Genomic DNA, 27,759 nt, shown 5'->3' on the forward strand with positions numbered 1-27,759 from the left:
CAAACTTGCAATTACATGTACACTTTAGGCTTATCCAGAGCAACTTCAAATGACTGCAGCAGTAGAATAACTGCTGAAATTTCTATAATGCCATCTTTATAAGCAACCAAATGGAATGTGGAAATGTAAATTCCAGCAAATATTGTCTAATTTAAGATAATTTAATTCAGTTCAATTCAGTTCAATTTAATACAACTCTATGTATGCCACATGGGGAAATTCAAAGGATGCAATTTAAGGTCCAAATATCATGAAACATTAGACAAAGAATACACATATCACATATTAACAGAAAGAGACAGGACTGGTTACCATATCAACAGTTGGCTATTTGCATATTTGTGCTGTTAAAGTGCAAAGGGCAGCAGTCAAATGCATATAGCTGAAATTAGAATAGTTTTCACAGTGTTGAACGCCATTATTCTTATTTAACAATTGTATTGCTTCTGGTACAAAGGTGTTAAAAGAGAAGTGCATTTTAATCTTGTACCGCACTTTTCAAGTCATCAAGTGGAGAAGTACTGTATCTTTTTGAGAAAAGGGGTAAAAAAGAAAACATCCACTCCCTCATGCTGGAAGCCAGTTCTCCAGCATCTGCAATAACAGTATCAGGTTTTTCCAGTGCAGCGGTTGCTTTGACATAGATACGTTATCCAGATTTAAATGTGGACACTTTAAGGCTCAGCCTGTTTCCTCTGTGTGAAAAAGCCCTATTATCATCTTGTCAATTTCAGTTTCCTCCCACTTCAGCCACACAAACACACGCACGCACACACACACACACACACACACACACACACACACAAAGCTTGTATCTTTACAGTGTCAATGGTTTTAAAGACACCGTGTCTCGCCCCATGGCTCTGTCAGAGAGAGGAACCCGGGATTAATGAGTCAACCTCCACACTTACTGCAGGAGACAAAAGGGCTGGGAGTGAAGTGTCGTCTCCTCCGTCAGCCCAGAGGTGTTGAAAGGGCGGATTGCAGCGGGAGGAAGTGCTTTCTGAGGGCTGAGTGGATGTTTATCTGCTTCGGAGGGAGGGAGGGAGGGAGGGAGGGAGGGAGGGAGGGAAGGACTGAAGGAGAGAAAGAAGGGGAGAGAGAGGAAGAAGTATTGGTTGTAGGAGTAGTGGTAGTCATGTTAAGTTGTAGTAGTCGTAGTAGGAGTAGTAGAAGCAATAGTGTTGGTGGTAATATTGATAGTAGCAGTGATGGCGGTTGTAGTAGTAGTAATAGTAGTAGTACTAGTAGTAGTAACAGCAGCAGTGGTAGTAGTAATAATGGTAGCAGTGGGTGTAATAATAATAATAATAATAATAATAATAACCTTTATTTGTATAGCACCTTCCATACACAACATGCAGCTCAAAGTGCTTTACATCAATAGAGGGCAGATAAAAGACAGATAAAAAGATAAAATTCATATAGTAGTAGTAGTAATAGTAGTAGCAATGGTATAAGTGGTAGTAGTAACAGTGGTATAGTAGCAGTGGCAGTGGTAGTAGTGGTGCTAGTAGTAGTATTAATAGTAGTAGTAGATGTAGTGGTGGTGGTGATAGTAGAAGCAGAAGTGTTAGTGGTAGTAGCAGTAGTAGTGGTGGTGGTGCTAGTAGTAGTATTAATAGTAGTAGTAGAAGTAGTAGTAGTGGTGGTGATAGGAGAAGCAGAAGTGTTAGTGGTAGTAGTACTAGTGGTGGGGCTAGTAGTAGTAATAGTACTACCTTATTGATGACACAGTGGGAAATTCCTTTATTACTGAAACACCACAAGTGATACACATCAAAATGCATGAATAGTAGTAATAGCAGTCATATTAAGTTATAGCAGTGGTAGAAGTAGTAGTAGAAGCAGTAGTGTTGGAGGTAGTATTAGTAGTAGCAGTGATGGTAGTGATAATAGTAATAGCAGCAGTAGTTATAGTAGTAGTAACAGTGGTAGTAGTAGTAGTAGCCGTAATAGTAGCAGTGATGGTACAGTAATAGTAGTAGGAAAGGTACAAGTAGTAATAGTAACAGTGGGTGTAGGTAGCAGTAGTGGTAGTGATAATAGTAGTAATAGTACTTTATTGATCACACTTTATTACAGAAATACCACAAGTGATACACATTAAAAAAAACAAAAAACAAAACATGAATCAGTACCCCATTCACAGTAAACACTGAATTATGGGTACAGAGCAGCACTCCCCCAACAGCACTCTTTAACCCCTCCATACACACACACACACACACACACACAAACACACACACCCTGTTGTCCTCCATGACATCCTCACACACTCAGTTATTGTTCTGCTTCCTATTTTTAATCTCCAAGTGGTGTCATGGCAATGCAACAGCTTCTTCTCTGTGGTCTTTCTGGTTGTTTGCTGTCAGTTGAAACGACACACTCTGCTTTAGCAGCGCTGCCAGGTGATACTAAAACAAAGTAATGATAATTAGTTACGGGAATCCTGGTGATGGTGGTGATGATTTAACGATGCTGGAAAGCTGATACTCTTAACATCCGGCTGCTTTTTATACATCCTGTCTGGGGATCGATAATTACAGTATTTTTTCTTGGCATCAGCAATTGATTTTGCAATGAAAAAAAATCACACCACTCCAGCTTGATTATTAATGAATATAATATAGTGCTCGATAAACATTTCAAGATGTCAACATGTCCAGACCCAATATTTCCACTTAAGTCACTTTCAAACTTTACTTTTCCAGGGGCCGGAATTATTGAGCAAGTATGTGGGAGAGTCTGAACGAGCTGTGAGAGAAGTAAGTACATGAAAGTACATAACTTTTCTTACTTCATCATAATGGTACTTGGTGCTTGGTTACTACTGTAGCTGTGTTCAAGTGAGATGAAAGGAAGACTAAAATGCCTGTGAAGGAAGACCAGTATTAAGGGAAATGTGTCTTTGTCCATCCAGGCACTGGACTGTAAATATGTGTTGCCACTTTCTACCTAGAAGTGTTAAAATTGGGTTGAGTTGTTGGGTTATTTATGTAAAGAATGAATGAGCTGTTGTGCAATTTACAGCATTAATAAGAAATGTATTTCCTGTTTTGTTTGTGCGCACTGCCGGCTTTCATTATGTGAACGATTAATTGGCGCTATTAAACATCTGTTCTGTTCTATTTTTCTCTGTTGTAACGTTCATGCTCATGCTGCTTGCAGGTGTTCAGGAAGGCGAGGGCCGTAGCTCCTTCCATCGTCTTCTTCGACGAGATCGACGCCCTCGCCGGCGAAAGAGGAAGGTAGGTTACTCTTCTTACCGCCGTTGAGCCGGCCTTTGAATTCAGGAGAAAGACGCCAAGAGCCTGCAGACTAATGCCCATGACACAGTCACTGGCTATGCGTGGCATTTCCTCCCTCGAAGTTCTTTAGCTCGTTGTTCACCGTTCACTACTTCTACTGTCCGCTGTTTACTGTCCGATGCTATTTTCAACGCCGTGGTCATTCACTGTCGAGTAATGACAAATGCACAGTCTACTGGAATGAATTGAATCAAGCCCTCGGTCTGCCTCAATTTACCGGCAATAGCCTGTGTCCGCGCGCCTGTGTCTCACAAAGACTCGCTTATGAATGGATGGCGCTAACATCCCAAAAAGTCTGCATGACTGCACTATCAAAGCCGGCTACTCCGTTCCCATGGTGTCCACTTAGACTTCGGGGCTTTTCGCTAACGGCGCACACAGAATACAGTCTTGTCCGGAGGCGCTTCAATGGGATGGCACTGGGAACATCTGTGGCTTAAAGGAAAAGAGGAGGGGGGGGTGGGGGGGTGGGGTGGGGGGGGCAGACAGAGGACACAGACTGGAGGCACACAAACGCTTCATTGTGCCCTTCCACGGCAGATGGGGAAGGCCAAATATGCGGCGTGCTTCCTGGTAAACCCGCCGATGAAGCTGAATGTTGTAGGAAGGAACACAAAAGGAAATCTGGGTTGTCCTTGTAAATATTTCGATATTGACCCTGGTTCTGATGCTTCAAGGGTCTTTGTTATGTGTTCTTTGTTAAGTGTTTTTGATTATGAAATGGGCAGAGTTATATTGTAACATTTTGTGTGTAACACAAAGAAAACATGAGATCTGTTCTGATTTGAATCAGACCACCATTCAATTGGTTTTCTCAGTACAGATGCCTCTAAACAGGACAAAAACCTGATTTCTCTTATAAAAACCCAACATTTGGAAGCATTTTCAAAAACTCAATACCTTTTGTTGCCTGGAAATCAATCTCAATAACCAAAATATGTTATGGTACAAATAGGTATCAGTTTTGGATGGTAAGCCCCAGTTCCAGTGTCTTGTTTTGGTCCTTCAAGACAGATTGAATGTTTTGGATGGGGCAAGATCTTATTTGTGCAGTTACGAAGTTACATATGCCATGCCATTTAATGGACACTTGCCTTACAGTACCATGAGTATGTTCATTTCCTTAATGAAACCAATATGAAACAGCATTAGCAAAATTCTGTCTTTTGATATACAATGCAGTATTGACTCGTTTCAAGCTGGCAGGATATGACTGTGAGAAGCTGATCAATCAAATAAAGTAAGAAGACAACTTCTGTTGCAACTTATCTTCATCAGTCAAATTCACTCTCGGAGCTGACAACGCCGCCTCCCATTTGCTTTTACAGTATGACTGAGAGTTCCCCCTCCTTGTCTTGATGTTCAATTTTGCGAATTGGCTGAGCGAGGAGTGGCTGACCCGCCTCGCCCCGGCTGCAGCAGTCTTTCACCAGTGTTGCAGCATGGCAGAGTGGCAGAGGGTTCGTCAGCAGGCTGCGGAGGACGCGTGGCTGGACCCGAGCCTCCGGGCCACTTGCCATTTGAAAAATGCACTTAGCAGTGATCTATAAAGGTTATTTATTGGTCTTCACTTCCTGCCATGTTTAATCAATGAAGTGGCTCACGCACGCCGGCAGGAATTCAAAACTGTTGACACAACCTGGGCTTCAGACAGCCTCTGCCATATATGTGTTTTCTCCCTCTCCAGTCGGGAGACGAGAAGCACCTGTAAATCTGTCAGCCTACCTGCCTCCACTCCAAACTGCTGGAATGAAGCGAGGCGGAGAGAAAGGGAGAGGAAGACAGGAAGAGAGACAGAGGGATGAACAAAGTAGAGGAAGAAAGAGAGAGAGAGAGAGACAGAGAGAGGAGCAAAAAGAGACAGAGAATGTTAGGCCGAGATAGAGAAAGAGACAGAGAGACAGATGATTAGAAAGAGACAGAATGATAGAGTGAGAAGCAGAGAAGAAAAAGAAGAAGAATCATTGAGTTTGAAAAGGACAATGAATGAAAGGGAGATGCATGAGAGAGAGAGTATAACATTTTGATGAAAGGCAGAAGCTCTCTCTCTCTCTCTCTCTCTCTCTCTCCTTCCTCCCATTCTGTCTTTCTTTCCCTCTTACCTCTTTCCCTCTTTCTTTTACTCTCATCCCCTCCCTCCCCATTTTCCGTCTTCCCTCCCTCTCTCTTTCTACCCTCGCTCCCTCTCCTTTTTCTTTCTCCCTCCCTCCCTCCTTTCATTCCTCCCTCTATCGCTCTTTCCCTCACCCTCTCTCACCCAACCCCGCTTTCCCTCACCCCCTCCCTTTCCCCGTCTTTCTCGTTCTCCCTCCCTTCACACTCCTCTCTCCCTCTTTCTCCCCTCTCCTCCCTCTCCCTCTCTCCCTCCCTCTCTCTCTCCCTCTCTCTCTGTCTCTCTCCCTCTCTCTCTCTCCACCCCCTCCCTCCCTCCATATCTCAGTGACAGAGCTTCTTTGTGTGCCTCTGCGGCCTTGTCTCTGCTAATGACGTCTGGCACTTCCGCTGGCCCTGTCAACAGAGACCGTGTGTGTGTGTGTGTGTATGTGTATGTGTGTGTGTGTGTGTGTTTGAACCGGGAAGGGTGGCTGTCTGCACTGGGCTATGGAAAATAACCACCTTGTAATGCAGTGTCTAACACAGAGATGGGTTTCTTAAGTCAAAGCACATGATCATGGTATTTTTTTTCCTGCGGCCTATTCCTGTGTTTCTTATCTTGTATATTTTATCGCTTTCTCCCTTCGTTAGAAATTAGGTGGAGGACTATGGATCTGACTTTTTCCATTTGATTGTTAATTATTTTGTTTGTCAAACACAATATCTGAGATACTGCTGATTTTGAAAATACTTTCGGGAATGATGCATTGCTGCGTTGCATTTCAGCTTTTTTTTAAAATTGCACTGATTAGCCTAAGGGGGGCGCTACATCATTCATTTGTTTGTTTATTTGTCCATGTAGCACACAGAAAAATATCTCAGGTAGTACTTATTGCATTTTAATGAAACTTTGCGGGAATGATGCATCTCACCACTGCGCTCTAGCATTTTCAAAAGTACACTGATTGGCCCAAGAGGGGCGCTACAGGAGGAGGAGGACGACATGTTTACTGCTGCCTTGTTTTCAATTCAATTCAGTGGGAGGCAGGAGTCATTGGCAGGTTTTTTTCATAATAATTTGTGATAAGCTGCAACCAGTTTGGCGCTAAATTAGAATCCAGGATCTGTGGTGTAGCAAACCTATGCTTTGCCAACCGAGGTAAACTCAAAGTGATGCAGCATGCCACATGCGCAGTACATTTTTGTGAAATGTTTGGAACTGAGCTTCTGATTCAGCTAAAGAGAATCGTGATGAATGGAAGAACCTGCTAGAAGTGTGTCAGTGACAGAGATTGATCAAAAGTTCCCAACGATTATTCAAGAATTGGAGCATTTCCATTATAACCCATTACAATATGCAGTAGTAATGCTACTATTGGTGAAGAGTGATGGGACAAGTACACAGCAGGCCGTGTATTTGGATATACTTCAGCTTCCTGGAACATGCTGCTACATGCTTAGATCATCCATTCACTCCTCCATCCATCCATCCATCCATCCATCACTCTTGTAACATCACTCACTCACTCATCCATCCATCACTCACTCATCTTTGCTATTCCCCATCTCCTTCTGTTCTTCCATTATTACACTCCTCTCTATACTCCTTTCATTCCTTTACATGCGTCTACATCTTTATCTCCATCCTGCTGCCTTTCCTGTCTCTCAACCATCCATCCATCTATCCATCATCCATCATCTCTTCACCCGTTTCTATACTTCCCTTTCCCTCTCCATCATCCATCCATCTATCCATCCATTCACACATCAATCTCACCTCTCTCTATCCCCCCACCACTCATCTGTCTCTGTTCCCCCCCTCCAGCTCCTCAGGCTCTGGCGGAGTGGGAGACCGGGTTCTGGCTCAGCTCCTGACAGAGATGGACGGCATCGAGCAGCTCCAAGACGTCACAGTGCTGGCCGCCACCAACCGACCCGACATGATCGATAAGGTAAACAAACGGCGGCTCTCTCTCTCTTTCTTCCTCTTTCTCCCATGATTGATAAGGTTGAGGAGATGTTCTCTGTCTCTCTCGTCTCTCGGTTCTGTCTACCTCTCTCTTCCTCTTTCTCCCATGATTGATAAGGTTGAGGAGATGTTCTCTGTCTCTCTCGTCTCTCTCGGTTCTGTCTACCTCTCCCTCTTTCTCCCATGATTGATAAGGTTGAGGAGGTTGAGGTCTGTCTCTCTCGTCTCTCTTGTCTTTGTCTACCTCTCTCTTCCTCTTTTATGCGTGATTGATAAGGTTAAAGGTCGCTTGCTCTTGTCTGTCTTCTCTGACTCTCTTGTCTGTTTTGATGCTTTCACACCTGCCTTGTTGTGGTGCAGTTGAATCAAATCTTAGAGCGTTTTCACTTCTAGTTGGTTCATGTTTGGAGCGGTTTATTCAAACTCGGGAGTGTTTACTCCTTTAGTTTGGTTCATTTGGGTAGGTGAGAACAATGCCATTCGGATGGCAGCAAATAACGGCACAGAGACACCTGAAAATATGAGTCTCAATCCTCTTCCAAGCGAATTAAGGAATGAAAACATAATCCAAAACAACCCCAAAACCCAAGGTATTATGGGTATAAGGAAACGGATGTTTACACTTGATAGGCAGCTAGCATAACAAAATGAACCCAGGACCAAACCTCAGTCTTGATCAATGCTCATATTCAGCTGTTTCCTCAGGTGTTCTTAACTGGTATGAACACCAGAGAAGGTAAATTACGTCAGAGAGTGCCGACAAGTCCATCATGCCTAGATAAAGTTACAGGGACTGGAATCGGACTTGTCTTGACTCCGCCCTTGCCGTCACATTCTCTAACCAGGTGGGATGACAGGTTGCCAAAACTCTGTCTCATGATCAAGGAACATGTGAGTCATTGTGACTTCTGTTTACAAGCCCTGATTTGCTAGCAATTGGCCGGCGTGAACCTAAACGAACCGAATGCCAAAACACAACCAAGTAAGCGTCTCTGCTAAGGCTGGGACCAAAGAAAAGCAGCTGTAGGTGTGATGGCACCCTTTAAGTATGGTTCAGTTGTCAGTCAAAGAACCTCCCTCCCTCACAAATCATGTTGAGTTTCCTTTGCACATTTTTAGGTTACCTGGCCTTCTCATACACTCTGGTTACCAACAATACTCAGGTGTGCTATCTACTGTTTTAAGCTTCAAACCAATGAAAAACTGCCACAGAATAGTTTCACTTCTGATTTAGACCAATTAAAACACACTGTAGGTGAGAATAGATCTCTCTCTTTCTCTCTTCTTTCTTTCTCTTTCTTCCTGGACTTCATGGCAGGTTGAGAAAAGGAAGTTACTACTATCACTCCTTCTATTCTTCTGACTGCCCCCCCTCTCCCTTTTTTTTTCTTTTTCTACCCTTTTATCTCATTCTCTTTTCCTCTTCCCATCCGCGAAAGCTTTCTTTAGTCTCTTATCCACCCATCTCTGTCCTAATGAAATTTCCTGAGCACTGATCAAAGACAGAGTCTGGGCCTTGTCAAGAAGGACACAGGAAAGGAGAACGTCCTGGCGCTCCTTAAGCTCCCACTCAGGCAGGCGTCTGCCTCTGTCTTTCTTCCACTTTTTGTCTTTGTCTCTCCTCCTCACCTTGCTTTAATCATACCTTCATATCTGTAAGGAAGAGTTTCATTCCAAAATATGACATCTACCATTTTTCAAACAAAAAGGGGCTCCTACACTTAGGGAATGATTGCTGCCATGAAAGTAAAACTCATTCTAGAGTTATTGGATATTTTAAAACCTTTGCATGCCGAACACTAACACTTTTAGAATGGGTTCTATATTTTTGAGTGATGAATTTCAAGTAACCATTTTTTTTTAATCTTAAAATAGATATATAGCATTTTCAAATGAAGCCCCTTTGCAGTATATCTTCCTTATCTCTCCCTCTCCCTACATTCTTATCCCCTGACTCTCCCACCCTGCGCTGCAAAGATATTTCCGGATAGTTCTTTTGTTTTTTGGTTTATGTAATTTTTAACATAAAGCATCTCATATCCAACTAAGAAACGAGCACGAAGAGTTCATGCATCTGTAGTAGTTTAATGTAAACTGGTGCCGCCCTCTGCAAATACATCAGCACTTAGTGATGCGTTGAAATCCTCCACACGCAAATGTTGTGCACCCCCTCTCCCACCCCCACCCCCCTCCCCTTCTAGGCCACTTGTGGAGAATTGATCCATCGCTGCGGTGGGGGAATGACAACCACTTCCTCCACCTCTGCAACTGGTTGCTGTCTCATTTCAAACTCCATTAGTGGCAGTGGGGGTACAAAACTGCCTGTGTGTGTGTGTGTGTGTGAGAGAGAGAGAGAGAGAGAGAGAGTGAGAGAGATGCATAAAGAGAGAGAGAGAGAGAGAGAGAGAGAGAGAGATGCATAAAGAGAGAGAGAGAGAGAGAGAGACTCTATTAACAGTAGGTAGGGGGTCAAGCCCCTGGGTGGACAGATGGGAAACCCCAGGCGTCCTTCCACAGCCCGGCCCCACTCTCAGGAAGTGGTCTCCCGGGCAGCTGAGAAATCAGATTACCTCTGCCTGCCTGCACCCCCTACTGTGTGTGTGTGTGTGTGTGTGTGTGTGTGTGTGTGTGTGTGTGTGTGTGTGTGTGTGTGTGTGTGTGTGTGTGTGTGTGTGTGTGTGTGTGTGTGTGTGTGTGTGTGTGTGTGTGCATGTGCATGTATATATGTGAGTGTTTAGCAGGGTTCAAGTCATTTGAATGAGAAACGTATGAGCCACATTGGGAACGGAAACTGCCAAATGGAGGGACACTTTCAGGGACCCTCCCTTCACACACACACACACTTACACACACACACGCACAGATACCACACTTTGGGATCGACACCCCACTTGCACCCCCAGCTCCCCCACGGTTTTCGCACCCCGCCCGCCCATGCCACCCCTTCGCCACCACCCCAAACTGTCAACTCACACCGGAGATGGGCGGGCATTTCCATACCAATGGCAGGATATGATGAGACAAATGAAGATTAATGGGAGGCTTGGGTGTCAATGAAGTCATTGTCAGCCATTGGTGGAGCAGAGGAGGCTCCTGGGGGCCTCCGCTGTTTGACGGACAGAGTGGGAGGTATGGAGAGAGGAAGAGAGGGGAGAAAGTGGCGTTTGCTTTAGTTTGAAAGGGAAGGCCTGCTGTCCATCCTTCAGCTGCTGCTACAGGCCGGATTAGACTCTCCTGCTTATCTAGTAGCTGTTTCCCTCTGTCAGTATGAGGCTGTTTTCAGTTGGGAAAACACTTGTCTTTGTGGCGGCATTGTCACAATACCTCTTTTTATTTGATGTATTGGATCTTGGATACTTGGATGACAAAATATTTAAAGCATAAATAATATCATCAGTGACGTCGCAGGAAAGTCTCAGGCTTGTTCACGTTGTGGCCCTCATGATGTTACGCCTATTAGCAAGAATGTGAGAATTTACATTAAAACGGTTATCATAATATGTAAACAAGGATCAGAATTTACCATTTTTATCCTTTTATCTTAAAATTGACCTTGTTATTGATCAACTTAGTAACAAAATGAATGTTGTCCTTCTCTATAGCTCCTAGTAATAATGATGCATTATATCACAAATTGATCATGGTCTTGTAATCTTAGATTTGTTAGTCATAATGTTTTTGTTTTCAGTACAAAGCAAAATGTCTGTTTCACCATTTGCAGTTAGTCTAAAACCCCAATTTGACTTTTTTTTCCTACTCTAGTTTGTTGTTGTAAATCCATAGGCAGCTTAGTTCCTCGGGAAAGATAGTGTTGGTTTGTTGTTCCACTGAATAGCCTATTTGTTACCTTCGCCAAGGAGGTTATGTTTTCGGTGCCGTTTGTTTGTCTGTTTGTCTGTTAGCAGGATTACGGAATAACTATTGGCCCGATTTTCATGAAACTTCGTGGAAGGATGTAGCATAGGCCAAGGAAGAACCCATAAAATTTTGGAGTGGATCCGGATCCGACTCACGAACAAGCAATAATAGCACGAACCTTGGCGGAGGTCTGCGCTCTCCGAGTGCCCTTCTAGTTTACCCTAATATGCGCCGGGCTTCATCCCATGCTATCAGGAGGCGGGAGTGCTGTTGTGTGAATTTTATCTGCTTCTTCTGTGTGATTATTCTCACTGTTTAAGTATTACAGTACCTCCTCTTGTGGTGTGTAGTATCCTTGTTCATCTGATTTTGACTACAATCTGTTCTTTTGCACACAAAGTCCCACAACTTCCTCTTGCCTTTGAATTGTGACAATGACAAACACAATATAACTATGTCTATAACACACGTAATGTGACTAATGTAGCCAAATTGCAACAAATACAACTAAGATAATTTGTTCTTTTGCACACACAAGCACACAAAGTCCCCTTGCCTTTGTATTGCGCAGACTGACAAACATAAAGAATGTTTGGTCTGTAGCAAACAGTGTAACCAGGTCTGTAACAAACATAATGTCACTGATACAGCCAAACTCCAGCCTAAACTATGTAACCAAGATAATCTGTTCCGTTCCCCCCACACACACATATACACACACATACAAAGTCCTACAACTTCCTCTTGCCTTTGTATTGCCGCCCCAACACACACACACACACACACACACACACACAAAGTCCTCTCCAACAGCTATTACTATTACTTCTATTTCTATTATTAATTGTTTTGCCAGTGACAAATATATGTAAGTGAGTAACTGAGATAATGTAACTAGTGCAGACAGTGCATTGGCCAGTGTAACTAGGGTAATCTATTCTTCTGCATCATGACATGTGACATGTCACTGAACAACCCGCCCCCGCCCCCTCCACCCCCCAAGAAAAACTTCCTACACTTCCTCTTTGCTTTGTATTGCGCCAATCACCCAAGCCCACCTCTGACCCGGCGTGACCGGCCTGTGGTGATTGATTAGTGCCACCAGGAATATTTAGCCAGCCTGTTTAGGAGGAAGAGACCCGCGAACCCCCTGTCACTCTGTTTGTAGAGCAGCTGTCTATCTGTCTAGCTGATTGTACACACACACACACACACACTCACTCATTCCCTCCAGTGCCTCAAACAAAATGTCCCTTTCGCCATTTGCAGTTTGTCTAAAACCCCAATTTGACATTTTTTTTTTCTGCTCCAGTTTGTTGTTGTAAATCCATAGGCAGCTTAGTTCCTCGGGAAAGATAGTGTTGGTTTGTTGTTCCACTGAATAGCCTATTTGTTTACCCTAATATGCGCCGGGCTTCATCCATGCTATCAGGAGGCGGGCGTGCTTACAGTGGAGAAGATTACTAGCAGATGGGTCTTTGTTTGGGACCAGAAGTTACCAACTGAGCTCTTATCAGATCAAGGGGCGAAAACAGATGTTAGGCCATAGAATTAGAGTTTATAGAAAGGACACTTACTAGCTATAGTCTATCAAGATACTCTCTTTCGGTACAGGTAAGATGGCAGCATCTGTCCATCCGTCTTTCTCAATATGCGTTCTTGTGTCCTCTGTGACATTTTTGACATGCTATCTAATGGCCAAAGTATGATTCTAAAACAAAAGGAACACCGAGGACAGTGGGCGGATAAAAATCTCTGAAGTTTCCGTGTTAAGTGAGGATGCATTGGATGGTGACTTGGCCCCAAGATTCATTTCGAGATGTCAGCATCCCGTCCAAAGCAGCGCTGTAGTCTTTGCTACAGCTGGTTGAATCAGCTGGGAAGATGAACACGTACTTGTCTTAGTTGATCGCGCAACTTCAAACTGTAGAGATGTTTTCTGTACTTACATTTTTGAGAAGTTTGTTCTCTCTAAGACAACTTAGGAAGAACATTCTCCACAAATAGCGACTTGGCATTCTTGGATTTGATAATCACCCTATGACTGTTAAAATGTTCAGTCAAATGATGAGATGCCTCAGTAACTCCTCAAGCATTTTTGAATCTCCTAATAATAATGTAATACTGTACTGATCCCTGTAGGGAAATTCTCTATTCACTTGGTCAGGCTCAGCTACAGACCCAGCAGCCCTTTGAGCTGGTAGGGATTCGGTGCCTTGCTCAAGGACACTTCAGCAGGATGGGCTGTGTCCTCTGGGTGAAGGGTGAGACTCAAGTGGACTTCCAATCCACAGGCACTGATGAAAGCTGGAGGCTGGAGTGTCTTTATGGTGTTTTGTCTGTCATAAAATGAATATTGTTACACTATCCTCATTATCAAGTGTGACCTCATTCCTTTGAAAAGACATTTTGTAACGATCACCAACTGGTCTGAGTGCAATGACCCTGCAAACTACAAATTCCCTCTTTCCCAGTGCTGCCTGCCCATTCCATGCACCTTGTTAGTGGGTGAAGTTGTGCCAGGATACCATTTGAATACCTGCTAATTACCCAGGGCATGCCACCATGTTGGAAGAGTGACAACAAACAAATGATTGCAACGTTATTGCCCCTTCCTTCCTAACGAAATTGCCAAATTTTGCCAATTTTGTCAAACTGTGCAAAATTGTGTGTAAAAGGGTAAAAATTTGAAGTGAATGTGAAGCAGGGTCAGTCGACGTTCCCTGGATAAATAAAGGTTTAAAAAAAAAAAGATAACTCTATATACAGTGTCTTGTCACTCTTTCAACATGGTGGCAAATTTCTGTGCAGTGGTGCAGAGTGTGTTCAAATGTTTACCATTGGTTTCCATTCTGCAAACCTCCTGTGATCAGACTGACTTGAATGGAAATGCCTTCTCTATCCATTCATGTTCTGCATGAGGCTTTCCTCCCCTCTTCATTCTACAGGCTCCTCCCTCTGAAAACCAGCCTGCTGTACTGTAGTGTGGCCTCTGAACAGGAGATGGTGCCAAACTTGACATGGGTCAGGGCTTTTAACAATTATTATCTATACTGGTCAATCATACAGATAGAAGCAATCACAGGAGTAAATGCAAATGTATAGAAAAATGTGTAGAAATGTAATCCTGTGTAGCTCAGTGGGCCAGGGTTAGGGGTTCAACTCCTACTGAGGCCACCCATACTAAAACTGTATGCACTCATTGTACTGTAAGGCACTTAAGATAAAAGCACACACCGAATGGCAGATGTAGCCCATTTTCCTTGTGGCTGGCAACAGCAGGAAACACATAACACTAAATAAATGTTCACCACACAAAAAGAGGTTGAAAAACTGACTTGTGTACCGAGGAACTTTATGTATTATAGTATTTTATATATCACTGGACTGTCAGTCTTTGTGTGGCATACCAGCTGCCGTAGACACTGACATGTTGTTTCACTAAATTCAGCAGTGATTTTGTTGTTCTACCCATTTTTGTTGTCATGTCAAATATGGCACTGCAGCAAGATGTATGATGATGCAATGTAAGGATATAGGCCTTGAGAGACCTTTAATGCTCTAGCGTCCTCACACACACTTCCACTAACACAAACTGGGGTTGTAATTGTGCAATGTGGGACTATTCCACAGTGACTGCATGCTACTATTCGTAATTGTAGGTCATGCTTGTCTTGACAGAGTCAATGGTCCTTTTCATCGTTTTTAATCTAAGGCCCGGCCATTGCGGCTACCCAAAGAACACAGTTTATATCTAACTGGACCAAAACTACCTCTCCCACTGTACATTTTAATTTTGTGCACATTATTGCAATGCAACAAGATCTGGCCCTGCGTCCTTTCTTCTTCAGAACATTTTTTAATAAGCGCATGGTAGAAAAAAGGAGGAGGGAATTGGGTCTGTCAATAACTGCAGGTGTTGTAGTGCGTTTAAGTGGAAAACTAAAAACTAAAGCTTCAAACTTAAGTAGTTTGTGAAAAAAGTGAATAGATAGATAGATAGATAGATAGATAGATAGATAGATAGATAGATAGATAGATATAGAGGAGAGAGAGCAATAGAGAGAAATAGAGAGACAGAAATATAGAGAAGATAGCTAGAGATAGAGAGAGATGGAGAAGATAGAGAGATAGAGAGACTGGTTGATTGATAGACACGATGTGCATGACATTAGCAGTGCTAGGGGTTTGTTTCCTCCTGCAAGCATGGTACTTTTAGACACTTTGTTCTATTAAATACTGATAAAAGTGTTTAAACTCCTAAAATCCTATTGGAGATGTGGGCTTGAGCAGGAGCCGCGCAAAGTAAATACCACACAACAGGCCAGTTTGAGCAGCCTGAACATCTGCCAGTGTTTTCCTAGCCAGTCTGGACATTGCTAATTGTAATCACAGTCTAATTCCACCAGACTGTAATTAGCGGGCCACTTAGTAAATATTGAGGCACTAGCCGAGTGCAGCTTTGATTTTTTTTCTCCTTTTTCTTGCATGCAGAGTTCATGTGGGATCCTGTGTGTGTGCGTGTGTGTGTAGCTGTGCATTCATGTATGCTTGCATGCATGTATCCCAGATCTGGGTTAAATTGTATTTAGCAAATAATTCATGCATTTGTTATAACCTGCCTGGTGTACCAGATGGGTGGGGTTTACCACATCAAGACAATTCAGATAGTGTCAGCTAAGTTGTACATCATACAAAAGGAAATTGAATAGACTCTCAAATGTGTTGCTTTGATTGGCACTCATTGTACTGTCTAATGTGGAAACCCCATCTGGTGCCAAAGTAGGTTAAAACAAACCATAAGAATGTATGTATCTGATGTGTACCTGTGTGTTTGTGTGTGTGTTGGTTCATGAATGCCTCTTAATTCCTACTTCCATAAAGAATGTACATCGTGACTTCAGTGGAAAAAGCCAAGTTTATGCTCCCACAAACACTCTCGCATTTAAGTCTTTGTTGTGTGGCCTTTCTCCCCAGCAGCTCCCGCACAAAAGGGCACCGGAGGATCCTCAGAGTTTTGCTCTGTGAATGCCTTTTTGTTTTGCCTTTTCTTTAGCAGAAGCATCTACCTGAGCCGTGCCTCCACTCGACAGGAAACAAACCTTGGCTAAAAGAGCAGCTATAAGCCCGCCAGTCAAAACAGGCCATATTTTATTTTGTGTTCGACTGACGTTATCATCTCCCAAGCTTTGCTCTTCTCTCGCGACGAGCCAAGCATGATGGAATCTCTATTGGTGCTGTCTTAAAGGATTAGAGCTCATTCACTGTTTTTTCCTGACTGCACAGTTCTGAATAGGGCGCCGCTGCCACAGCACAGGGTGTCCCGCTGAAGCCGAGCTGAGCTGTCAATATTATCTCTAGCTATTAGTGTCTCTCTGCTTAAACGCTGCGCTCTTTTTCTCCTCTCAAACTTTTATTTATTTTTTACCATTCAGAGTAGTTCCATCCAAAACTGAGCTATCGGTATCAACCACCAGCTAGCCTGCAGTATTAGCATCTCTGTGGTTAAACGCTGTTGTTCCTACCCTGTTTTGAGAGTATTCAGAGTATTTCCTGCCCTGGTTATGTCTCTAAGATGCAGTAATGAAAAGGCAGAGTGAGAGTTTTGGCTTGTGGCTTAGTGAAGCTACAGTGGCAAAAGAAAACAAGAAGTGTGTGTGTGTGTGTGTGTGTGTGTGTGTCTTTGCACCCAGGTAATGGGATACCACCAAGGGATGGATGAGCTCTGGGAAGCTGTGTGCACGTGTGTGTGTGTATGTGTGTGCGCGTGTGTGTTTGTGAGGATTGGGGGAGCAGGATCCCCAGGCAAGTATCAAACTTCAAGGGCTGTATTAGTATCGGCTTACACATGTGTGCATCCAAGAATACCAGCGCATAAAGCCTCCAATCCGACCAGACGCAAAGAAAACCTGCACCTCCGTATTGACTGTGCTTATCTACGCTCAAAAGCATATAACTGGGTGCATCATAGTGTAAAAACATGTACAATGAGATTTAATTAATTAAAAAAAAGAGTATTCTAGTATATTATGGGTGTTCTGATTCTGACGTAATATATTACACACAGCATATCTAAGCAGGAAAGCAGTCTTCATTCTTTTGGGAAAAAAGTCCACACAGATGCATCTGAAGTACAAATAAAAAGAAAAAATTAAGACATGAAATGTTTCTGCAGGTATTTTCTTGTAATCTAGGAACATGTATGTGTTTATTTTCATCCCGTTTCCCATCGCTTCACAGTGTGTTCTCTGTGTTGAAATGACCAGAACAAGTATAAGACTTGCCAATGATAAATCAATAGACGCGCTCCACTTCCGTCAGCTACTCCTCTGTTTTGGTGAGCGAGAGAGAAAGATATGAGGATGATGGAGGGTGGTGGTGGTGGGGGGGGTTAGGAGAGCGAGCGAGGGAGGGAGGGAGGGAGGGAGGGATAGGGAGGAAATGAGGGCTCTTTGTGCTCTGCTACCTGGCAGACATCTCCAGCATGTGTCGTCTTGCCTCTTGGCGAGCTGAGACCACCAGCGCCCTTGGAATGCTCTCAGTTCAGGAAATCTCGTTTATTCTCATAAATGCTACTCCTAAACCCCCCCCTCCCCTCCTCTGCAATACCGCTGGAGAGCTGGTCTATTTTCCTCTCTCTCTCCGTCTCTGCTTGTCTCTCTTTTCCTCTCTCTCTGTCTTTCTGCGTCTCTATCTCTTTTTTTTCCTCTTTCTATTTGTCTCTTTCCCTGTGCGTCTCTCTTGAGTTCCTCAAAATCAAGCACAGCCACCTTTGCACTATAATTTTGCTTTTATAGTCCAATATGTATATATTCTGGTCATAATTTTCTCTCGCACATAATGACATCCGTCCACTTATCACACACTAACCTAACCACATAATCCATAGCATGACCACTGTGCTCAAACTAGTCGGTGTGTTAGAAACCGTACTGTAAACAAATGAGGCAGAGAACATTGGCAGCCTCTACCAGTCTCTAACTGCACTTGACATTGTGTGCCGCTGGGTCGGATTTTGTGGGAAATTTGCTGGATTGCTATATGGCACAAAACGGTTTAATACACAAATGTATTCCACTTGCACTATAGATGATTTGCAGTTGCATCACAAATCTCCCAGCAACATCCTTGCAACTTCATGGAGGTCTGGTGGAGAATTGGCTGTGTGCAAATAATGGCTAAATGGATAACAACCAGGCTAGAAAAAGTGAGCTACCTGAAAAAGATCGTTGTTGAGGTAGATTTGTTACTGTGACACAGTGAATTGACTTGTCTTTAGCCCTGTAGCCCCTTGGGTCCTAGTTTGTACTACAAGTAGTAGCTTGAAAGTCAGTGAACCTGAATAAAGAATTGTTTTTTGGTAGCTAGCTAGCCAGCAGGCTAATTGTACCAGGGCTGCTATCGTTCATGTAGCACCTTTATTTTGATGCTATGACAGAATTTTCTGACATGAAACTGATTTAAACAGAAATATCCTCATTAAATGCAGCCCCTTTCCTCTGAACTAACTTAACCACAGACATTAAGTTAGGACATTAGTTAAAGAGGCTGATCATTGGAAAATGTGACCATAGATTACTACCATGACTATAGACAGACACCTGAAGGGCCATCGCTTCACTGTTAGCATGCTTGGTCTTTCCCTGGGCTCAGTAACTACTGGGGAGTAGGAAGGAGTCGTCATTCAGCACCGTCAGGATACAGTCAGACCCACATACAGAATGGAAGCTGGTAGGGGGCCAGCCGGGGGGGCAACAAATAATACCCCCTTTGTGCGCTCCAAATATCCCTTGCCGAAACCCCCCTGAGCCCAGCTCCCAGCTCCGGGGATCCCGACACCACATTAAGAGCTGCTTACAAGTGGATAAGGTGTAAGTTTGGGGGGGGATTTAAAATGGGAGTTAGAGGAGGAGGGGGTACGGTAACATGCGACGAAGAGAGCTCCAGTGTGTCTCCATTTTTTTTGGTGATAAAAAGCGACTTTTTGTTCCCTTTTTTGTTCAGCTCGACATGGGCCAGTTCCATGTTTGGGGAATGGCTAAACAAATGAGCTATTATTCGCCGCAATGATTTGGGAGGCGTGCTGGACCGGCCGGGGGAGTAACGGTATCCCGATGTATATCCTCCGCCGGCTCAGTCGTCTTCATCAAGATTTAAGTTACCCATTGTAGCTGAAATGAAATCAATCCCACCAGGCCCTTCTGTGAGGAGGCCCATTTGGCTGTCAGAGCAGGAGTCATGTTTCCATGTACCGGAGCTGTATGTATATATATCAGTGTTGGTTAAGCATGTGGTTAAGTAGATTCCATTGGATGCTATAAGGCTTTAACCTGCTTTTTTGTGTTGAAGAGGGATCACGAGTGTTAAGATGCTTTGTTTTGGTTTCTTAAAGCTGGGCTTTTAGATCTATGGTCTACTGTCTATTATATGTCTTGCGCTGTGCCAGAAAGTATAGACAATCCCAGGAAAAGTATTTGAAAGTCAATTTACTATAATTTTCTGTGGCTAGCACTTAAACTGACACTATCTGAATTGTGTTGATGTAGTAAACCCCACCCATCTGGTTCTCCATGCAGGTGAAAACAAACCTTAAGAATGGTTTGGAAGTATTGTTTGATCCATGTCAGGTAGGGATCTGTTGTTGCTGTCATTTTGCCCTCTAAACTAGTGATTTCAATGCAAAGATGGCTTAAAATCAGCACTTGCCACTACCTATATGCTGGTAAAGCGGCACTTGGCAACTTCGCACATTGGTGGCCCCAAATGGCAGCAAGACATAACTGTTTGAGTTTTCCAGTGTTCAAAACCCATAAATCATGTAACGTGGTTCAGCCGTCGTTGGTGAGTCCAGCGTTCTCTGGAAGGAGCGCCTGCTCATGGCTGTTTAGGAAAAAGTTTTGGATTTCGATCTTAAGTTTTGATTTGTCTCTTCCTGTGTGAGGAGAAGATTTCCTGCCAGTGACCATACTCAGCACCATAATTTAATCTGGGCAAATAGGGCGAATCTGTGGCTTCTCAGTTGGGGGCGGGGATGGGGCGGTCTTCTCTATTGCAGCCACGCTTCACGATTTGGGCCGATAAAATAGGACTCTGGAACTACTACATGTTAACCCCTACTCGAATCCCGCAGCTTTTCTCTCCTCTGTCTCCACTACTCTGTCCTCTTTGCTTCCTCCCCACTGTCAAAAGAAAGAATACAAATACTAAAAGGTGAGTGGACTGCCCTGTCTCCAAAAAAAAAAAAAATCAATTAGTTGATGAAGTCAAGGAGGACTTTTAATCATGCAAGACCCCAGAGGTCAGGCATGGTAAGGGGACAATGATAAAGCGAGACAGAAACATGTCTGAGGTCCTGGAGGCCCCGGGGCCCCGCTGCAGGGACTTGGCAGAGGCATCGGAAAGAGGATGACGCCGCAATGTCACCGCGTTTCCTCTCTCAGGGGCTCCTCTTGATAAATGACCGTGTGAAAGGCAACTGTTTCTTCGGTTTGGGGATTGTGTGTGCTGTGTGTTCGTGTATGTGTGTTTGTGTGTGTAGGTGTTGCAGTAAAGGGCACCAGAGTGGTTTTTTTTTGTTTTTTTGGGGATTTTTTTTTCACATGTCATCTCTGGAGTCAAAGTAATTTACGGCTGTCAGGAAGTCCCCAGAAGCGCTTCTCATGCCCGAGAAAACCTTGACTCGGGACGGGCGGGTCGGGGGGGGTAGAGGAGGGAGGGTCGGAGGTGTCACACCCACGAAATGCTCTCATGTATTATAGTGTCAAAGGGCCATGGCGGGGGGGGGGGGGGGTCCCATCCTAAATCCTGTTGCCTGAGAAATGGAAGCATTTCAGAGGTTGCCTGGTCCACTGTCCTCCGTGCCAGACCCCAGAACTAATCTCTTTCATCTCCTTTCGCTGGAGGGTGGGGAGGTAGGAGGGGGGGGGGGGTTGTGGAGGGGTGCTAGGGTCTCTTCCTCCTCCTCCTCCTCTTCCTCCTCCTCCTGCTCATCTTCCTCCTCCTCCTCCCTCGGGATCTTTGCTTCTGTAGAACAGATTACCTCAGGGAGATGTGGCTGAGTCCTCCTTCTCTATCGCCCTTCCCTCTTCGTTCTCCCTGCTCTAACTCCACTCGTCCCTCCATATCTCTCCCTCCCTCTCTCTCTCTCTCCCTCCCTCCCTCCTTCGCTCTAAGCCCTCCCCCTTGCTCCCTCCCTTCCCTTCCCTTCCCTTCCCTTCCCTTCCCTTCCCCTCCTCTCCCTCCCTGGGCCTCTGAGCTGGGCTGCCTTCCCTTTGGCTTTCCCCTCTTCCTTCCTTCCTCAGTTCCTCCACTAATAGCTCCCTTGTTCCTGACTAGTCAGGGCTGCCAGTTGAGCGGTCATTCGTGGAAGATTCATTCGCGGCACGGTAATTGTAAACAGACAGAGAGCAAGAGAGAGAGAAAGAGAGAGAGAGGGACGTTTGAGCATAGGGCCTAGTGGTCACAGACAGCGCAGTGGAAGAACTCTCAACTCTCTCTCTCTTTCTTGGACTCTTTCTACATCATCTCCCTCCCTCTTTTCCTCTCTTTCTCTTATCTCCATCTTTATTACTTATCCGGTTCCCCCCACCACCACCGTCTCTCCGCCTCTCTTATTTTCTGCCCCTTATAATTCAGGCATTGCTTACATCCATGGGCAATCTGTGTCTTGTTTCACCGCTAAATGTTGCATGGAATTATGTTACGCCCTCAAATGCTTAATAGAGCCCAGCTTCATGCTTTGCTATATTATTTTGCTTTCCAGAAATTGATTCATATGGTTGTTGCAAAACACTGTGTGTCCATCCCAGCTTCATGGAGACACACGCACACACATACACATACAAATAGAGTCCACACAACAACAACTAAAATGGTGGAGCATAGACAGGAAAGTGTATAAACCTAGAAAGCCACCACTGAAATCACAAACCCCTCGCCATTGCAGAGATCTTTTGGTTTAGTCTAAACCAGAGTGTTTGAATTAATCTGCTTCGCTCTGTATTACATTTGAACAACAGGATTTTTAAGGCACTATCTGTGTTTTGATAGCCTTGTCACAAACTCCTTTAGTTTTGGCAAGATGCAGTATGTGTCTGTTTTCATTTAAAGTTTAGATTTTATGCAACCGGCTGAGCAATGCAATCAGCTGCAACCCAGAGCAACTTCTGATAAGTGGAATAACTCAGTAAGTACAATAAGTAGGCTACATGCAAGCAAAGCAGTTCTGTGCATGTGGAAAAGTTACATTTTTGACATTTCAAAGCATTTACATGAATTGCATTTCAGGCAATCAGCTGACAATTATTCAGAGTGACTCAGAGTACAATAAGAATGAGTTAAAATTTCCAGAGGGCTTATACTATTAGCAACCAGTAGCAATGAAGGAAGTGTCCAAGCCACAACCCCCTGAGAACAGAGGTAAAAAATATTCCTGTATGCATAGACTGGTCCCGTAAAATAAAGTACTCGGTAAAGAAATAAGGGAAAAATGGTCCAAAACCACTATAGTTTTGCAACCTTTTTAATTTTGGATGATGTAACATAACAGTCAATGAGTTTAAAGGTGAGTTACAGTGGAGCCTCTTCACTACATTGTGGAGAATGTGATCTCTAGGCGGGAGTGAATTTCTTGAAAGTTGCCCCAGTAACAAGGAAATGCGTTTGTTGGCTGGTGGAAACAGTAAACATGAGTGAGGAGATGTCACAAGGAATGTGTGTGTGTGTGTGTGTGTGTGTGAGATTCCAGTAGTACCAGGCAACCAGACCTGTCCCTGACCTCAAATGATTGCTCCTTAAAGCATGTTCTCTCTCTCTTTCTGTCTCTCTCTCTCTGTCTCTCCCCCTCCTTTTATCTCTTTTTTCCCTCTGTCCATGTCTCCTGGTTCTGTCTCTCTCTCTTCCTTTCCCACAATACTGTCCAACACACCCAAAGCCCAGCAGCAGTTGTTTAGAAAAAGATTTGATTGGCGTTATCGAACCCGGCGTGTTTTGCAACCAACAGTGCATCCCCGCTTGTCCGCCTCAACTAGAAAAAAACAGAGAGATGCGATCCAGCCGTTTTTGTTTCTGTCTCACTCTGAGGCCAGGGAACAGAAATAAGGACTGAGAGACGTCCAGCCTTAGTTTACCTTTGCATCCTGTATCATGCAGACACACCTTGAATGGAAAGCTACATGGGAGTGTTTACTTGTCTGCGCTCTGACACGAAACCACTGAAAGACCACATACCCGGCTATAAACACACCACAGTAAGCTTTAGCTTTGTGGTATCCTGTGTGTTTTCACTCACTGTTAGCTTTTGTTGCGTGCAATAAACATGACTCAGTTGTTAGGTCATGGGTAAACATTTGCGCTCAGATAATGCACTTTCCACAAGCCATTATGAAGTGCGCGCTCCTCGCATAGGCAAAAAACACTCCGCTTCCACATGAATGGGGCATTATTTATTCTCCCACTGGCGGTTAAATACATGTGTAGAGTGGTCAAAGGACATGATGGAAGCGTGTTCAGGTATTGAGGAATTAGCGGCATTTGATTGATCAGTTTTGAGTAGAATTGATGATTAATGCATTACTTTCACTAGCCCATAATCTACTTACAATGATAATGCTCCTTTACCTAGCATTTCTCTATCATACATGATCATTCTAGAGCCACAAGAGGATCCGTTACCTCTGTTTTCTGGGGGCTGTGGCTTCGACCTTTGACCTTTCCACACTGTTTTTTGCTTGTAATGTTGGCCATCAAGGAATTTAAACTTATCCTACTGTCACGCTCACTGCAAATCGCTCAGCTAAATGCCTAAAATGTAAATGTAGTGTAAATGCCCTGAAACTTCAGCATTTCCTCATTCTTCCACATACACAGAACAACTTATGCTTGTGTTTACAATACACCACAAGGCTTTTCCTCTGGTCAATCCCACAGCCCATGCAGGCTTATTTCCTTAAAAAAAAAATGGGAAAACTAAAAAAAGAATGAGGTTGACTGTGCTCTGTACAGATTTGCTTGTGCTGCCCTTGAAAACGCTCATTTTGTGCCTTGATTACGGTGTACGGTTTCTCTCAAGACAAACAAAGCACACTAAATGCAGCACGGCCAATTGGTCCAATCCCGAATTAAGGCGGAGGGAAACGGAGAGAAACCAATTAGGAGACGGAAGCCACTAATTAAAAGCTACATGCTCTACAGATTGCATCAATTTTATTTTCTTTAGCAATGGCCAGGGCCATAATTTCAGAGCTTGCTTGTACGCCAGTGCACATTCCAAGACAGCTGCCTTCTGTGTTTGGAAAGTCCTTGTGCATAGAGGCAGCACTGTCTCTCTAGCCTTCTCCCTTGTAGGTAGTTTGGAATGAGGAAAACAAAAAAGGCACAAACTGGGGGAATTTTGAAAAATCCAGCAGACTCCACATCGTTCAGAATAGACGAGTAACCATTCATTAAAAGTTTTCAACAAGAGTGTGTTTGCAGAAATGTTTCCCCTTCCTGGATTAGGTTCTGTGGACAGCTGCCAATACATTTCGTGTGTTGTGAATCGGAGATTGCATTATGCTCGAGTGGTTTGGGTGGTTAACCAATACGCTTGCTTTGGAAAGCTACAGGGAAACGCTGAGCACCTGAGGAAAGCCACAGGGTTTCTCTGAACAGAGGGCTCACAAAAGATCAGGGCCCGTATTCACAAAATGTTTCCAGAGCAATGGTGTTCATTTGGCTAAGTGATCCAGAGCACTTGTTTTTATGCTCTTATTATAAGGGTGAGGATATGCAAGGCAGAAACAGGTAACAAAGTGAGCCACATGGTCACAAATCTAGTCAAATGTTTCCCTGGCAATAAAATGTTCCTATGTGATTAAAGCGACAATGCTGAGACACTGTTGCCCATCTGAATTCCCCCAAAAAGTTCCCCTATGTACTCCTGCATTAAGAGAAAGAAAGCAAATCTGACATAAGATCCTATCAGGAGAGACTTTGCTAATAAGGACCCTTGCCTTTTTTATATAAAGCTCCACTTCCTGATTCTATTTCGCGCTCATTGTTTTACAGGTGATTACCTAACGCCTCTTGGCAAGTTTTCCCCTCAAGCTGTTGTGTAACTACTTGAAACTTCGTGATAGCCACACACTTAATGTGCAGGGGTCTATTTTGAGCAATAGTGACATTACTGATTGGGTTATTCTATGGTGATGTTCCAACAATTGAAATACTGTGATTTCATTGATGCACAAGGAACAATGTCAGCATATACAGTACAAGCAAAGAAACAGACAGGCTGACAAAGACCGACACACATGCACACACACACACACACACACACACACACGCACACACACACACACACACACACCTTTGCATCACTCTCTGACCTTGGGGCACCAGATGCATGAGCAGTCGCCCCACTGTGTCGCAAGTACACAAGTGCGTCCTGAATCCTCTTGTCATTGCTTCCTTCCCAGCAGTGACCGCAGCCACACTCCAAGGAGGATAAAGCCCCCCCGTTTTTCTCAAATGATGGAGAGAAGAGAAAAAAGAGAGGAAATAACTTAGACCTTGTCACTTCCCTTCCATTCCACGTAATGGTTTTTCCAGACCTCGAACGCCGAAGGCCGACCGTCCCTCTCGAGCTGGATTTTTCCTGTACCCTACACCTTGGATTTCAGGAAATGTACAAAACAGGATAGTGCAGCACAACATATTTCTTGTGTCAGTTTTCCCTTATTATTTTTTTTTTTATTTTGCTGCAGAGAAAACATCTCAATTGGTGACAAATTGTGAAGGGGGATCTCTTGGTAATCCTCTGACATCATCAGTCAAGGCTGGAGTGTTTTTTTTTCTTTTTTCTTGGTTTTCTCTGTTGTCTTGTCTGCATGGGATTTGGGCCTCTGTCCAGCTCTTCATAATGTGATTGTTCAGAGATTCCCAGAGTCTCTCGTTTGCCTTTATCGTTTTGATTTGTTTGTCTGGGTTGTTGAATGCTCCCCCTTGCCCCATTTTCAGTAAAGCAAAGGAGCAAAAAAAAAAAAAAAAATCCAAGGCAAGCAAACAAGCTTTGTATTACAGTTGCATCTAAAGGAGCCAACTGTCACCAAAACCAAGTCGGATGTGAAGTGCATGTTGAAACAGTCGGGGCTAACGGTTCCTGGGCCCCTCTCATTGGTGGGCAGAGGGCTTATTTGCCTCTCAGGCCAGTTTGGGCCTCGCCACATTGTTCGGGGCAGGGGCGCCGCTGAAGCCTATAGACACAGAGAGGTGACTGTGTCCTTGTCCCCTGGTCATAGTCACAGTAGCCTATTGACGAGTTGCCCAGTTCAAGATCAATTGTTCGCTGTTTCCACCCTGCCACCCCACTTCCACCCCCCACCCCCCCCCTGCTTTTTACCCAACTCGTCTGCATTCTCTCCCCACAGTTTGAATTAGTGCTGCACAGTTAGGGCTACAGTGATAATTCAACTTATTTTGCTAGATAGTGTGATCATGAGTGTTAATCATGATTTTTTGTCTCAATGATTTGAGGAACAGAATAATTTTCTTGCACTTTTGGCATATTATATCAACATCTTGACTATTTTCAACTATAGCGGGCAAGTCAAATGAAAGGTTTCAGTATTACCAATATTCTACAATTATTAAAGGAGCATGAAGTAATCTATGACCTTTATCAAACACTATTGGTGACCAGTAGGAACTGCAACAATATTGATAAAACTTATCTCTACACAATCCTACACAATTCTTTAGCACAGCACAGGAGCAGTAAAAATCGTACTTATTGCCCCTTTTAATTGTGGAATTTAGAATTGTGATAAACAATGATAAACAATTAATTGTGCAGCTGTAGTTAGAATGCAGTGATTTGTTATCTTGACTTAATATCAATACACAAAGGGCAAAGTCACTTGGTCATATAATCTTGTAGTTGCAAGATTATGCATTGTGATTACCATAAGTACTTCTTAACATACAGTTCCCTTAACATTATAAACTGTATACACCCACAGAGACAAGCAGTTGTAGCTGAAAAAGCTTGCATAAATCTTTTCCATTCCCTTCCGTAGTGTATTTTAAGTATGAATGTGTTTATTGGTGCCTGCTGGTGCCTGCACCTGTCATTTTTGGCGAGACCATAAGTGCGCTGCGTCCGTCGAGCCGCTCTGGACTCCACGCCCGCTCCACGTTCCTCACCATGTTTGCTTTTCCCAATGTTTTTCCTTCTCCACAATCAACGGGGAATTATCTGTCTTCCGGAAAAAGAGGCAGCCCACTAATTTTAGATTGACTTGATTGAGCCTGGAGGCCAAAGGGATCAAACCCACATCCGTTGAAAACCAGGGATGCTAATTCTAACCATAACATAGCTAACATATGTTTTGCTCTCCCCAAGCGCTGATTGGAGACCTGCTAGAAGCTGAGCTCCGGGCTGCTGCCTTCTCCGCTGCAAAAGGACCATTCTTTCTTGTGGCATGTTTTGTGGGTATTGGCCCGCCATGTGTATATTTATAGAGACCGGGTCATGACACATGTACATGG

At 43.8% G+C, this 27,759-nt stretch overlaps 1 protein-coding gene across 1 annotated transcript in view; it reads left to right on the plus strand.

Moving 5' to 3' along the window:
* Nucleotides 1–27,759, plus strand: part of afg2a (AFG2 AAA ATPase homolog A) — a 103,078-nt gene that overhangs the window by 30,912 nt on the left and 44,407 nt on the right. Inside the window, exons 13-15 of the mRNA XM_071535302.1 lie at nt 2,715–2,768; nt 3,172–3,251; nt 7,231–7,357. Coding sequence (XP_071391403.1) covers nt 2,715–2,768; nt 3,172–3,251; nt 7,231–7,357 — 261 coding nt within the window. The remainder of the gene's footprint in view (nt 1–2,714; nt 2,769–3,171; nt 3,252–7,230; nt 7,358–27,759) is intronic.

The sequence above is a fragment of the Centroberyx affinis genome, unplaced genomic scaffold (genome assembly GCF_046629955.1).
Source record: "Centroberyx affinis isolate AG114_WGS23_722 - 3 ecotype Tasmania unplaced genomic scaffold, CSIRO-AGI_Caff_v1 ptg002687l_1, whole genome shotgun sequence".
Taxonomy (NCBI): Eukaryota; Metazoa; Chordata; class Actinopteri; order Beryciformes; family Berycidae; genus Centroberyx; species Centroberyx affinis.